This window comes from Vanessa atalanta, chromosome 14 (assembly GCF_905147765.1).
Source record: "Vanessa atalanta chromosome 14, ilVanAtal1.2, whole genome shotgun sequence".
Lineage (NCBI taxonomy): Eukaryota > Metazoa > Arthropoda > Insecta > Lepidoptera > Nymphalidae > Vanessa > Vanessa atalanta.
Genome location: NC_061884.1, coordinates 3,009,795 through 3,022,580, shown reverse-complemented (window position 1 = coordinate 3,022,580; position 12,786 = coordinate 3,009,795). Strand labels below are relative to the sequence as shown.

The following is a 12,786-nucleotide window of genomic DNA, read 5'->3' as shown; positions in this document are numbered from 1 at the left end:
TTGATTCCCTTTTTATACATAGATAATTTTTTAAAGTTCGTTATTCCTCGTTTATATTTCACAGCTAAGGAAGTTTCTATGATGGAGAAGATTTGGAAGCTATTAATTCGCCGGTCTTCTCCAATGACGATCGGTGGATATACACGTGTCAGAATGTTATCTGACACGTGCACGTAAAGTTTTCTTAAGCGCCAAGGACATGTTTAATTGTTTATGTTCACAAATTAAGAAAAGTCAGTAGCGCCCAAATTTCATCGGCCCTCCTCGGAACTATGACATCTCTAAAACCATAAACGTAATGTATAAATTTAATTGTATTGAAATCTATTATTAATCGAGAGGCGCAAAACACAGCAAACGAAAATAAAAGTGAAAGTTAAAAATATAAAATCGAAGTTAGTTTTCATAGTCTAATTAAGCCTGCAAGATAGGGAATGAGGTAAGGTTGAAATTAATTAAAAGAAAGAAAATAATCTTTTCATTTAAGCTAAACGCTGTAAATTTACATACTAAATAAGCGTGACAAGGAACGTCAGAAATGTCTATGCCCAAACAAGTTTATGAATATTTATGGATAAATCTGTAAAGCTTTTCGTCAACTGACATAATTATGCTTGAGCTATTGTATTATAATATAAGTTTTTAAAAGTAAACTTTTTTTTTTTTAATATTCATTTCACGTACTGGCAACATGAGACGTCTGGTCATAAATTGACAAAAACTATAAAAAAAGTTTGAATAACGATGTAAAGCTTTTTATAGTTACTGACATGAAGGAGATAGAAAAACTAGAAAAATGTTAATGGCTAAAATAAGGTTTTATGTTGTTGAGATTTTGTGCAGGCTGCGCTTATGAGGTACCACCCCATTCTTAACTTATCATGCCTTTTACCATCAATCAGCAATACTTTGTATTATTTTTTTTTAAATCAAAGCATAAGTGAGTCAGAGTAATTAGTATCCATAGTTGGCGGCAGCGTATTGGCGATGGTGACTACTTAGGACTTACTTATTTACTGTAGGCGGTCTTACAAATTTTTACACAAATACATCACTTAAAAAATATAGGAATTATTCACATTCTTTTGACAAAAATAATTATATTTATTTCAAATAAATTATTTTGTTTTTCCAACATCATTCTCGCCATTTAACTCTTCAATATCGAATACATAGTATATGTACGTTCAACGTTCAAGCAATCTTAGCTATAAAGATAAAAATAAACAAGTCCGCGGCAGAATATTAAAAGCACTATGTAAATATCGATCCATAGAATGTAACGCGGCACGTCCTGTAGGATATCGCCGGCTCGTAGTCGGTTAGTTCGCTTCCGTGCCGCAACGAGCGTATACGTCGCTTTCCGAGTTCGAATTTTAAAATAAATTGTAAAGGGCCGTACGTTCGGAAACGCGTTTTTAATCGACTGTGTAAACCGGACTTTAAAGTGCTTATAATATCTGTGATTTTTCGCGCTCTTTTAAATGACCATAAATACTTTTTGGTGTAATGACAAGTGGTAATATTATTAAGTGGGTAACGATAATAGTGTTAATCGTTACGCTTAACACTGTGGATGTTATTCGATACGGAAGCCATTTATATTATTATTGATTGTTGCGATAACAATGTAATTTGTTAAAAGAAAACATTTTAAGTAGATTAAATAAGAAATATGGTAATGAAAAATAATATACAAAACGAAAATTTTTAATCTGACTTATAACTTTAAATAACATTTTTATAAAAAGACTGTTGAAGGCCTATACTTCAACTACTTTGTTTTAGTTACCGTCTATGCGTAATTAATCGGATAAAAAATATTTTCAATCACGTAGTTAGTTAATTCTTCAATAATATAGGTCCGTAAATATTTGTCTAAATTATATAGTTATTAAATTTATGTTATTTAAACGATTTGTCATTTCGTTCGCTAATGAGAGCTGAACAAAATATTCACGTGGATGAATTATCAGCTTTAAATAAAGGATTAATTTACATATCGTATTAAAATGTAAACAAAAATTTAAAATGTCCCGTACAGAACGTCATAAATCATTTTAATGGTGTTTAATATTTTGTTAAATAAACCCGAGTAACATGGGTTTTCACTATCTCTGATTTATTATCTGTGGGAATATGGCGCAGTAAATCCGACTTAGTAAGTTAATTAGAACTTGAGATGTGAACACGGACTCGGGTGAAGTTGAATTAGAAGGAGATAATGTTTGCAGCTAGTAAATTAAATTCTCCTCTTATCTTCATTTACGTCTTTCAAGGGTGCAAGTGCAGCTATGTGGCAAATTTGCCCCATTTTTGTTACTGGACTTATTTTCAAAATATCTCATGTCGTTTTAAGCTACTAAAAGAAATATCTTATACTGAGATACAATTTTTTATTTAGTATTTTCTCTTCCTATTTTCCTTGATATGAAACGATATTATTGTTTATACATTTTATAAAAAAATAATTTTAATTCATTTAAGCTAACAATACAGATTTATGAAATAAGAATATGTAATTTAAATAATTTTAATATAAAACGATTAAATTCTAAAAACATTACATAACAAACCATTTAATACACTACTACTTAGTGTTGCTATAGAAACTGTGGAAACAGTAAAATGACTAAGTCTTGATACTTTAGAATAAGCTTATTCATGCATCTTAATACAAATATATATTTGATTAAACTATAAAGATTAATTATATGAGGTTTATAAAAGATAACTCGGTATAAAATCGATATTTTTAAATAGCTACCAACATTTTTTAAGCGGTAAAAGCGTTGGTAAAACTTTTCTCATTACGGCCGGACGCGTAACGTATACTTCAGTAAACCACGACAGGGTTGATTGAAAAATAAATAAAGGATAAACTGATTCGGGAAATTATATTCTGTGCTTGAACATTGTGATTTATTTGTTCCATGTTTTAAAAAGTTATGAACACATATTTCTTTATATTTTTTTTTATTAGGTACAGCCCAAGATATCTTCATACATCCTAAAATAATTATTATTTATAACTATCAGTAATATTTCAGAAACAATATTTTTTTTTCAGGTAGATATTAGATAACTTGATCTTCCTCTGTTTCTCATCCTTTGATCAAGCGATGAATTAAATTATGCTTAAACAAATGAAAATAGCGCGGTATTTTCATCTTGCAATAATGACGCACTTCCTTGGAGTTTCCATTGAAACTTTCGGCCCCTAACAATATGAATTTACAAAACTGTGATAGAAATGTTCTTAAACAACAGCCTAACCTCATTTCTCGTCATTATCATCAATCTCTTTAACCCCCTTAAATATATATATATTTAAAATACTTTCTAAGTGGTCCTTTACGTTAAGGAAGTCAGTAAAAAGTAAATTTTAATTAATAACTTACTTAATATTACTCGATCACGCTCTAACAGTTTAAAGGTTTGTAATTAATGTTGACATTATCACATCATTGTCGTTAATTATGAAAAACCTCCTTAGTCATCCTTTATTATTTTTCTTTAAAAAATATAATGATATTATATGGGTTTAGTATTTATCAGCTTTTTTTGTATTGGCAAATAAACTCTAAACCGACTTGGAACCTGCTGAGCTCTTCAACTCAATTTATATACTCATAGAATAACTCAATAGATCTTATCACGTTACGTATTATATAACGAAACAATGGGATCGTAACGTCCATACAAACTGATTCCAAATAAAGGGACGACCTAAAAAAAGCGGAACGCTACATCCGAGATACCTAATTGTGATTCGTGTTAAACTTTGATCTATTCTTAACGCCAAATGGGACATGTTTCTTAAACAAGGATTGATTGACGTTACACAAATAAACAACTATTAAGTAAGTAATTTGTTATTGGAAAAAAAATAAACATGAATCCGTGGGTGGTATCATTGTTAACTAATTAATTAACTAAATGTATTAATTTGATGATTCAACGAATTTTCCGTACGGGATTCTTTGTATTATATTGACGTCTGATTCATCATGATTTTACTTAGTGTAAAGAAAGCGTGTAAGAGAGTGTAAAAGGAAGGAGTTTTTCTTTTAGATAATTAATCATTATAATTTGATGATTTAACGAATATGACATAATTAAACACGTGATTTAACGTTGTGTAAAGAATATTACAAAGATAGTGTAAAGGAAAAGAGATTTCGAAGTAAAATCTTGGAATTGATTGAAATGAGATTTTGGAAGTCGATAATCGATCTTCGGATTTTAAAAGTCAGATTTTAGCTCAATATCTGAACCATAGATAACCGTGGCATAAACAACTGTGACAATTGTCAAAGTACATTTGACAATTGTCGAAGCGATTTCAAATATCCTTTTCATATTGTTATGAATATATCTAACTAGTTAAAAAGTAGTAGGTAATTGTCAATTGTTACCACCTAAAATATTCGATAATTTGCCAGAAAGCATGTATGAGTAGGGTAGGGTAGGTATGTGCTGGATAGCCTAACAGTATTTATATATTAAGACTAATACGTATAAAGTATGCTAAGAGATAAACTGGACGTAAGAGTAATTTGGATAGTATTTGATAATTGATTTAATTCGTATTATTAGTATATCAATCGTTGAACACTTGCTAAGTCGAATATGAAATAAATAAATAAATAAATAATTGACATTTCTCTTCTTTTGAACCTTTCCCACAAACGAAACGACAATCATTTTTTCCTTACCGGCTGAATTACAAAAACTTTTTTCTTTTCTTTCTTTTTTGTTATCTGTTACTTAATTAGATTATATTTTACCTATATGGTATGAGATTTTTTTTCCAAAAGTTGATTTAAAAAAGTTCTCTGTATAATTGAGTACTATACTGAATTTACGGATAAATAAAACTTGCAAGAACCAGGAAATTAAAATAACAACTCAATATCCACCATATAGAAAAAAAATCATATTATTTCCAAGCCGTTAAAAAAACCGATAATTTCTATCTGGTTCTATTAAAATCTGAAGTAACTTTCCTACAAGTGAATTGGGTAATTCTTTTCTGTATTAAACATGGAATATTTCAAATACAGCGTAATCTACGTACGTGTAACGTACGCATTCTAATAAACATATCTACCATATAAATTTCACTGCAAAATATTTAATCAACGAAATTTAAAAGTCGAATATCGAAATAACTTAAAGATTCAAGCTGAAAAATAATTTAAAAATAAAATACACAAGAGTTCAATAGCGAGTACCGACATCCGGACCAAATTTAACGACGCGTTCATTAATGAACGAATGAATAAAAACAAGGAACATCAACATATAGATATGTATGCGCTGAATGTTTTATACTAGCTACTAAAATTAACACATCACTAGCATAAAAATACCTTTTATATTGAGTACGCTTTCAGTCGGTGATATTGTGTTTACGTTTAAAAACGTAAATATCATAAACATCTCATCTTTACAGCTCGCTTCCTCACGCTTTCATTACAAAATTAACTTGCCGGTACTTATGAAATAAATAAGGAAGCATCTAACTAAACTACTCTTCATTGCTGGCAACGGTTTAATTAGAGGACTTGGTAATGAACGAACTTGTGTGTCGCCACACTGTTTACACTTGACCGCAAATTAAAATTAATGGATATCGTTTCAAAGCTTTCGACATATCAAAATGTATTAGGTATAATGTAACGGAGCAATAGGCATAAGGATATCTGCTTTTATGGATAATGTTCATAAAAAATAAAGGCATACATAATTTATTTTTATATAATATATAATAATAATAATCTCCATAACATAACAAGTCTTTCTGATATTTTTTGAATATCTAATTAGGTAATCTATCAAGGGATTAAATTAATATTAATATTATGACAATCGCTTATTTTAATCATATTTAATCAAGATTCAGTTACAGTTAGATAGTTTTTCAATCTGCGTACATAAAACTATCCCGATTCTGTTTATTTTTTGGCTTTTTTTTAATGTTATCATATGATCCTTTTAGCGACAGCAATATTTCAGAAACTTGTGAAATAAATATTTCTTTCCTCGTATGGCTCAAGGTATACGTAAATGATGTTCTCATTTATGAACTTTTATCTAAAATTACAATACAGTAAAGCATTAGCTGACCCAATGCAGGTCTCTTCTTTTGAGATTTAAAGCTAAATCCAACACGCTACTTGCTGGTTGCTGGATAAACATGTGGCAGAATTTCATTGAAATCAGACACCTGCTGATTACGTCATGATGTTTTGCATCCTAAATTATAAACACAAATTAAGTACTTGGAAATTCGATGGTGGTTACTTGGGTTTTAACACGCAATCATCGGGTATGATGCACGCCTTTTCAGCTCTCTTACTAAAATATGTACTATTTTAAATAAACGTTTCTCTTCTTTACTTGACTACGACTCATGTACTAAAAGTACGTCAAATACATATAAAACCTATTTTTACTAATTCAAAGTTACTATTAAAAATAAACCATAGCGCACAATGGATTATTTTCAACCTGTCCTGAAATTAAGTTTGATTCATGCTTATTTTATTGTCCATTTCAAAGTTTCCTCTTCACGGTGTCTATCATTTATTTTTCCATGTTCGCCGTCTAAGTGTTACCCGATATAGAAAGTTCTGGATATTCGTGGCGTCCCCTCGTGTCGTGAGTCAGGCAAATTACAGCGTTTGTGATTAATGCGATCTATTCCTGGGTATTCCTTCAACGGGAAGTTTTCATTGTTCTTCGCATGAACTTATATTGCAAAAAACATATTATACAATTTATTTATTTTATACGAAACAGTGACATAGTGGCTGGTGATAGACTTTCTTGAACTGAAAATAAAAAAAAAAACAAACTGTTACGTACCAGTGATATCAGTGTAAAAATTAATTGTGACCTTTATAATGTATCGACGATTTAACGCATAGTGTTGGACATAAAGCTTCAGAATGTCATACAAACATATATACGCGGCAATATGTGAGTATCCCTCTTTAAAAAATGAATATCCTTATTCTGTTTAAAAATACACGTCAAGAAGAAGGACTCAAATTATAAAGCTACTTCAACTTTTGTCTTAGTAATGTAATTCAAAGGATATATTATAGATGGACAGTTAATAATACATGTTAATGTGTGCAATGTTATTGAACCTGATATCTAAGTCAGTTTGCGGTTACTTTGGTATGTTATCGCCTTGATTATTATCCTCAACGATCGTAACTATATACTACGATTAATGATTGATGAATATATTTCTGCGGTTTCCTTTGATGAATATATTATATTTCAAATAGGAAATATATTAATAATTATTATTTAGTTTTTATAATCATTTTTATTTGTGTATACAGCAATTGTGTATGTAACAATGTTTTACTAGCAATTTACTTAATTTTTTTGCAACATCTTACAACATATATTTTTTTTTATTTTGATTTTAATCGAACTTCTAATTAAACGATTAAATACCTAAATAAAATGGTCTGAGTAAACTACAATAATATTAGATACATCAATATTTATTATATGTTATAAATATTAAAACTTCACGTGTTCCAGGTCCGCGCCATGGAGCAGCGGCTGTGCGAGTGGCCGGCTGGCGCTGAAGGGGCGCCGAAGGCCATCACGCGACTTGAAGGCCAAATTGAAGAACAGGTATATTAAATACTTCCATAAATATTCAATACCTACCAATCAGTAATTTTTCCACCTCTGTGCTCGTAATTTTTTATCTTTCACGGTCGAATCAATAAAAAAATTATAGAATTTGAAAGTTTAAACACTCCATTCGCTATGTTCCTGCGTCTTTACTATTACCTGTCTTATTGGATTGTCGTTCAATCGCATTGAGAGCGTTAGAGAATTGAAAATGCACTGTGGCTAGCATTGGTCAGGAGGATATAATTCATTCTAGTCAGCCAGTGTTATATCAGTTACAAAAGACATAACATCTTAAATCATTTGATTGGCGGTACATTGACAGTGATGTTTTTTTTTTACTTCAAACAATTAGGCACGTGATCATATTTAAAATAAATAAGACTTGGTGGTTTTCTATCTATAAATAAATAAAAATGTATTTATGATCGTATATTTATATACTTATCTTATATATAAAGCCTGCATAATATGTGATCAATAACATTGTGTTTGTAAGAAAACGGATTTCCCGTTGTATTTATTATTTAATCTATTCTACTGTTACTGACCTTTAGGGAACCGTTTTGTTAACTAGTCTTAGCCCTTCCTACCCTTGAGACTTATTATGGAATTAGCTATATAGTTTTGCTTTGTTATTACTACAATTACAATCCCAGTATGTATATAATATAGCGATATATGTAATGAAAAAAATCAGAATTAATAATAATTTACGTACCAAATTGAAAAGTAAAAGTTATTAAATTTTGAAATAATTGTTTTAGAAACAGTTTGTGTTTTTAAATAAAATTGAGAAAGAATAAGATGCAAAAGATAAACCACTCTTAATCAAAATTCTTGAACACAACATTGACCTTAGATTTTTTCACATAAAGAGGTTTCACTTTAAGACAAACACTTGTAATTTTTATTAATATTTTAAAAATTAAATTTAAATGTGACTATTAAAAAACCCAATTCGATTTTCAATGTTATCACATCCCTTTTACGTCATGGCGTCAGCGTCATCGAAACTCGAAAGCTCTTCAAACGTCACTACGCTATCTTAGCGTAACATAGCGGACTTTGTGACATAAGTTGTGTCTTGTGATGTTTATCTGTTTATATTGTATATGCTGCTTCAATTATGTCGTCTTTTTTTCATTTATGTTCACATTTTATTATTTATTATGAAATTCTTAAATGAGAATAACAACTATGTGACAAATACTTTGTTTTATAATTGTAAATAGTGATAAACAAGTGTCATAAATGTAATATACTGTAATAGTTCTGAAAACTTTTAAACAAAAAAATGCAGGTAAATCGGAATAAATTTAAGAAGATAATCTCACTTTATTGAAAAATTTGTCAACACTATTAATACTATATATATATATTCATCATCATAATATGATGAATAAAACTTACAAGTAGATTCCAATTAAATCTAATTAATTGTACGTAATAGTACTTGATCTTTTTTTCCTAAATTATTTATTATTAGTTTATTAGTATTTAATTTTTAAAGAATAAATAGTTTTCAACTTTAGGATTTTACGGTTCAAATGTGTTTTTATAATGGTCAATGGACTCATTTCCAGTATGAACACAGTTTCGGAAATTTCAAATCACAAAACTTAAAATTTTAAAACAATATCAATACAACATTGCACATTCCGACAGAAGCAGCTGCGACTCCAAGACGCGAAACAAGTTGAGGCAAAGGCCGCACGAATAAAGGAGTGGGTGACAAACAAGCTTAAAGAACTAGAGCAACAGAACCAATTGCTGAGGGAACAAAACGACCGCTGCAATCAGCAGCTGGAATTACTTAGGAATCACATTGCAGCGCAGGGAAGCAGAAATTGTGCTGTAAGTATAAATAAAACATCATTAACATGAAATGTCATTGCATATTGCATATTGCAAACAATCCTTTAAACAACATAATAACTATTGTTATATGAGTAAGTATCATGCAGTGCTTAGAATTTTAAACTTCCTTAGCAGTTTCTACCTTCTCGGGCAAGTCTGTCTTTAGAAGTGAGGACAGAAGACGGCACCCGTGCCTCATCGAGCCTCTTGGCTAATAACCGTCGACGCTCTGAGAGCCTAGAGGGTCCCCAGGTAGCTGGATGTTAGATGTGTCAATGTTGTATATTTTACTGCTATTATTTTCAGCACTTATACTTTTTGGGAATGTTATTCTTTCAATATCAAATTTAATTATTTTTATGTTTCTGAATGGATAATGAGTTACTAATCATTGGTGTGAAACCAATATTTAAATAGAGCAATATTTAATATATTATAAATTAGTGATATGGCAATTGTTATAAAAAAAATCTATGCAATGCTTGTCTGGCAAATTAAGTAAGACTTATGTACAATTAATATATCAGTATAAAATCTCTAAGTTTGTTTTTTATGCACTGCTATTCATACTAGAGCTAGCTATTATTACTGTTATAATAAAAGTGTCACATTTTATGTTTAATTTCACTGTTATAGTTGCTTGAATATTTGACATATTAAGTCATTTTCTATTAAGGATATTATATATAAACTTTAAATTTTCATCGTATTCATTCTAACAAATATAAACTTGAATATTTTTTTTAGTTTTGTTAATGTTTATCTGGACCTATTTAAATGGAGATCACACTCTTAAAAATCTCTTTTAAAGCTAATTTGATTAATTTAGAAGAATCAAAACATAGAAATAAAATATTAAAAAAGAATTAATAAACATACTATGTAACATAAAAAAATTAATTTAATATTACCAATCTAACACACAGGAAGTTACACTGAAAAAATATGCAGACTTAAAAAGGATAAAGGTATTAACAATGCTACTTGATATTTAATTGTAGAAGATAGAACATTGCAACTTCACTTTGAGCAAGTATTAAATCTTCTTATATCTTTCCAGCTGCCAATAACATCATCGGAACCCCATTACAGTACCCCAGTGAGACACAGACGAAATCTATCGATTGGAACGACAAATTTAACTCAAACAACTGCCAATAGTCAATTGAACACAATGAATCGAACCATGGATGAGAGGACCGCTGCCAGTCTGCTAGCTGATGATCTTGCAGTATGTATTTTAAACAGGCATTTGTTTTTTATTTGATTTTTTAATTGTTATATGTAAAAAAAAGTGTTAATGTATACAATGTTTTTGCCAGGTAAAAATAAAAGTAGTTGTCCTCAAGATTATGTTGAATTATACTTAACTATGATAATGTATATGTTTCACAATCTTCCTATTTCCACTGTATAATATAACCCTGCATAGTTATGTTTTATAGTGGTTTGCATTCCAAACAAATCCAATGATAATATCTTACTGTGTTATAAAATAATATTTTTATACATTCTGATCACTTAAATGCACATGGGTTTGATTTGATAAATTACTGGGAAAATAATCACAATGTATAGTAATATTTAGTTTATGAGTAATATTTGTATAGAATATTTGGCTGATCACTGTAGTATCTGAATTATATATAAACAGCTTTTTACTTTAATTGGATTACAAAAAGCTATTGCTCTATTTAATTATTTTTTTTCAATTTAAGCAATCTACTAATTACATAACTAGTATATTTTTAAAATATTTATTAGTGTACTCATAATAGATATATATTTATATATGTATTATTATTAAGTGTAAGTATTAATGTGTAAATATTTGTATGTATGTTAATGGCTGCACCATGCACATGGGTTGACTAGAAGAGATGGCTAATTAACCATAAGACCGCCCATTGTACAACACATCAAATATTTTTTATATATTTTTGATTTTATTTTTAGTATTATTTTATGTTTGTGGTGTACAATAAAGTATATTAACATTCAAAAATATTTAGCACACTTTTCTGATAATGTAAAAAAGTATTATTTTTGTCTTATATATTTACGATATAGTTACTGAATAATTCTAACCATGATCTCGTCAAATAATTCTAATATTTTTTTAACAGGCTGCAGTAGAAAATTTAGTGGTACTACCAACAACACCAAATACTTCAACAGACGGCGATACCACACACGACTATGCTGAAATATATACACCAAGCCGAGGTAAACTTGAAACCACTGTAATATTTACTTGAGGGGAATGATAGGAGTAAATGTAAACGAACCTTAGATTTGAATAATCCATGCAATTTGCTATATTATGGACACCAAATGATTCTTAATTAACGTAATATATCTCACTATTAAATAAATACTGGCCAAAATTAAAATCCATATTGGCAATTTTATGTTATATTTTTAGTATAAATAACATATTTTTGAAAATTTTGTAGAATCGGAACTAAAACTCATAAGACAAAATTGAAACCACACGTATTTTCTGAAATATATAAACTTTTAGGTGTGGTAAAGAAATAAAGATATTTTCGCACATTACTATTATTTTTTATTTTTTAATGTTTCTTTTAGAATTGAGCTCTTATTTAACAATAATCATTATTTTTTAAATTCTGAGTTCTATCGATGTTTTCCTAAGCGTGCGGTATAATATGTATTTACAATGCCTTACAATGTCGTCATTTGGTGTTCCTCGCAGAGCGCACGCCGGCGTGGCAGGGCGTGCACGTGGTGGTGCAGGGCACGAGTCGCGGCGGCTCGTCCACGGGCGACAGCTGCGTGTCCGACCAGCCGCGCCCCCCCACGCCCCCTCTGCATCGCTTCCCCAGCTGGGAGGCAAAAATATACCAGGTCTGCGTCTTATCCATTTTTTTATTATAGCCATGAAAGTTTTATTTTGCCACAAGTTCTAATTTTTTTAAATTGTTATATCTTATTTTCAGGTGGCAGATGACGGTCTCCAGCAGTCCGTGGAAGAGGAGTTGAGTCCACCTCCGTGTCCCCGGACCATGCACGAATCCACCAGTTACCAGGATATCTCGGTTCCAGTATATGCTACCGTTAAAGGGGTAATTAATACATAAATCTTCTAATAACTATTTCACAAAATTTGTTCTAGAGAAACTAATCTTATTTATATTAATAAAAAGTTGATAATCCATTGTTAATAATGTAGTTATTTTTAAGGAATGTTTGTTATATTTATATTACTCATACACATATAATATAGTTAAAGTC

General features: G+C 29.8%; 1 protein-coding gene across 1 annotated transcript in view; it reads left to right on the top strand.

Annotated features, from left to right (window-relative positions):
• Positions 1-12,786, top strand: part of LOC125068972 (uncharacterized protein CG43867) — a gene marked incomplete at its 3' end in the record, with an annotated part of 312,796 nt that overhangs the window by 284,487 nt on the left and 15,523 nt on the right. The window contains exons 5-11 of the mRNA XM_047678378.1: positions 7,570-7,665; positions 9,337-9,525; positions 10,455-10,496; positions 10,589-10,759; positions 11,655-11,754; positions 12,248-12,399; positions 12,492-12,617. Coding sequence (XP_047534334.1) covers positions 7,570-7,665; positions 9,337-9,525; positions 10,455-10,496; positions 10,589-10,759; positions 11,655-11,754; positions 12,248-12,399; positions 12,492-12,617 — 876 coding nt within the window. The remainder of the gene's footprint in view (positions 1-7,569; positions 7,666-9,336; positions 9,526-10,454; positions 10,497-10,588; positions 10,760-11,654; positions 11,755-12,247; positions 12,400-12,491; positions 12,618-12,786) is intronic.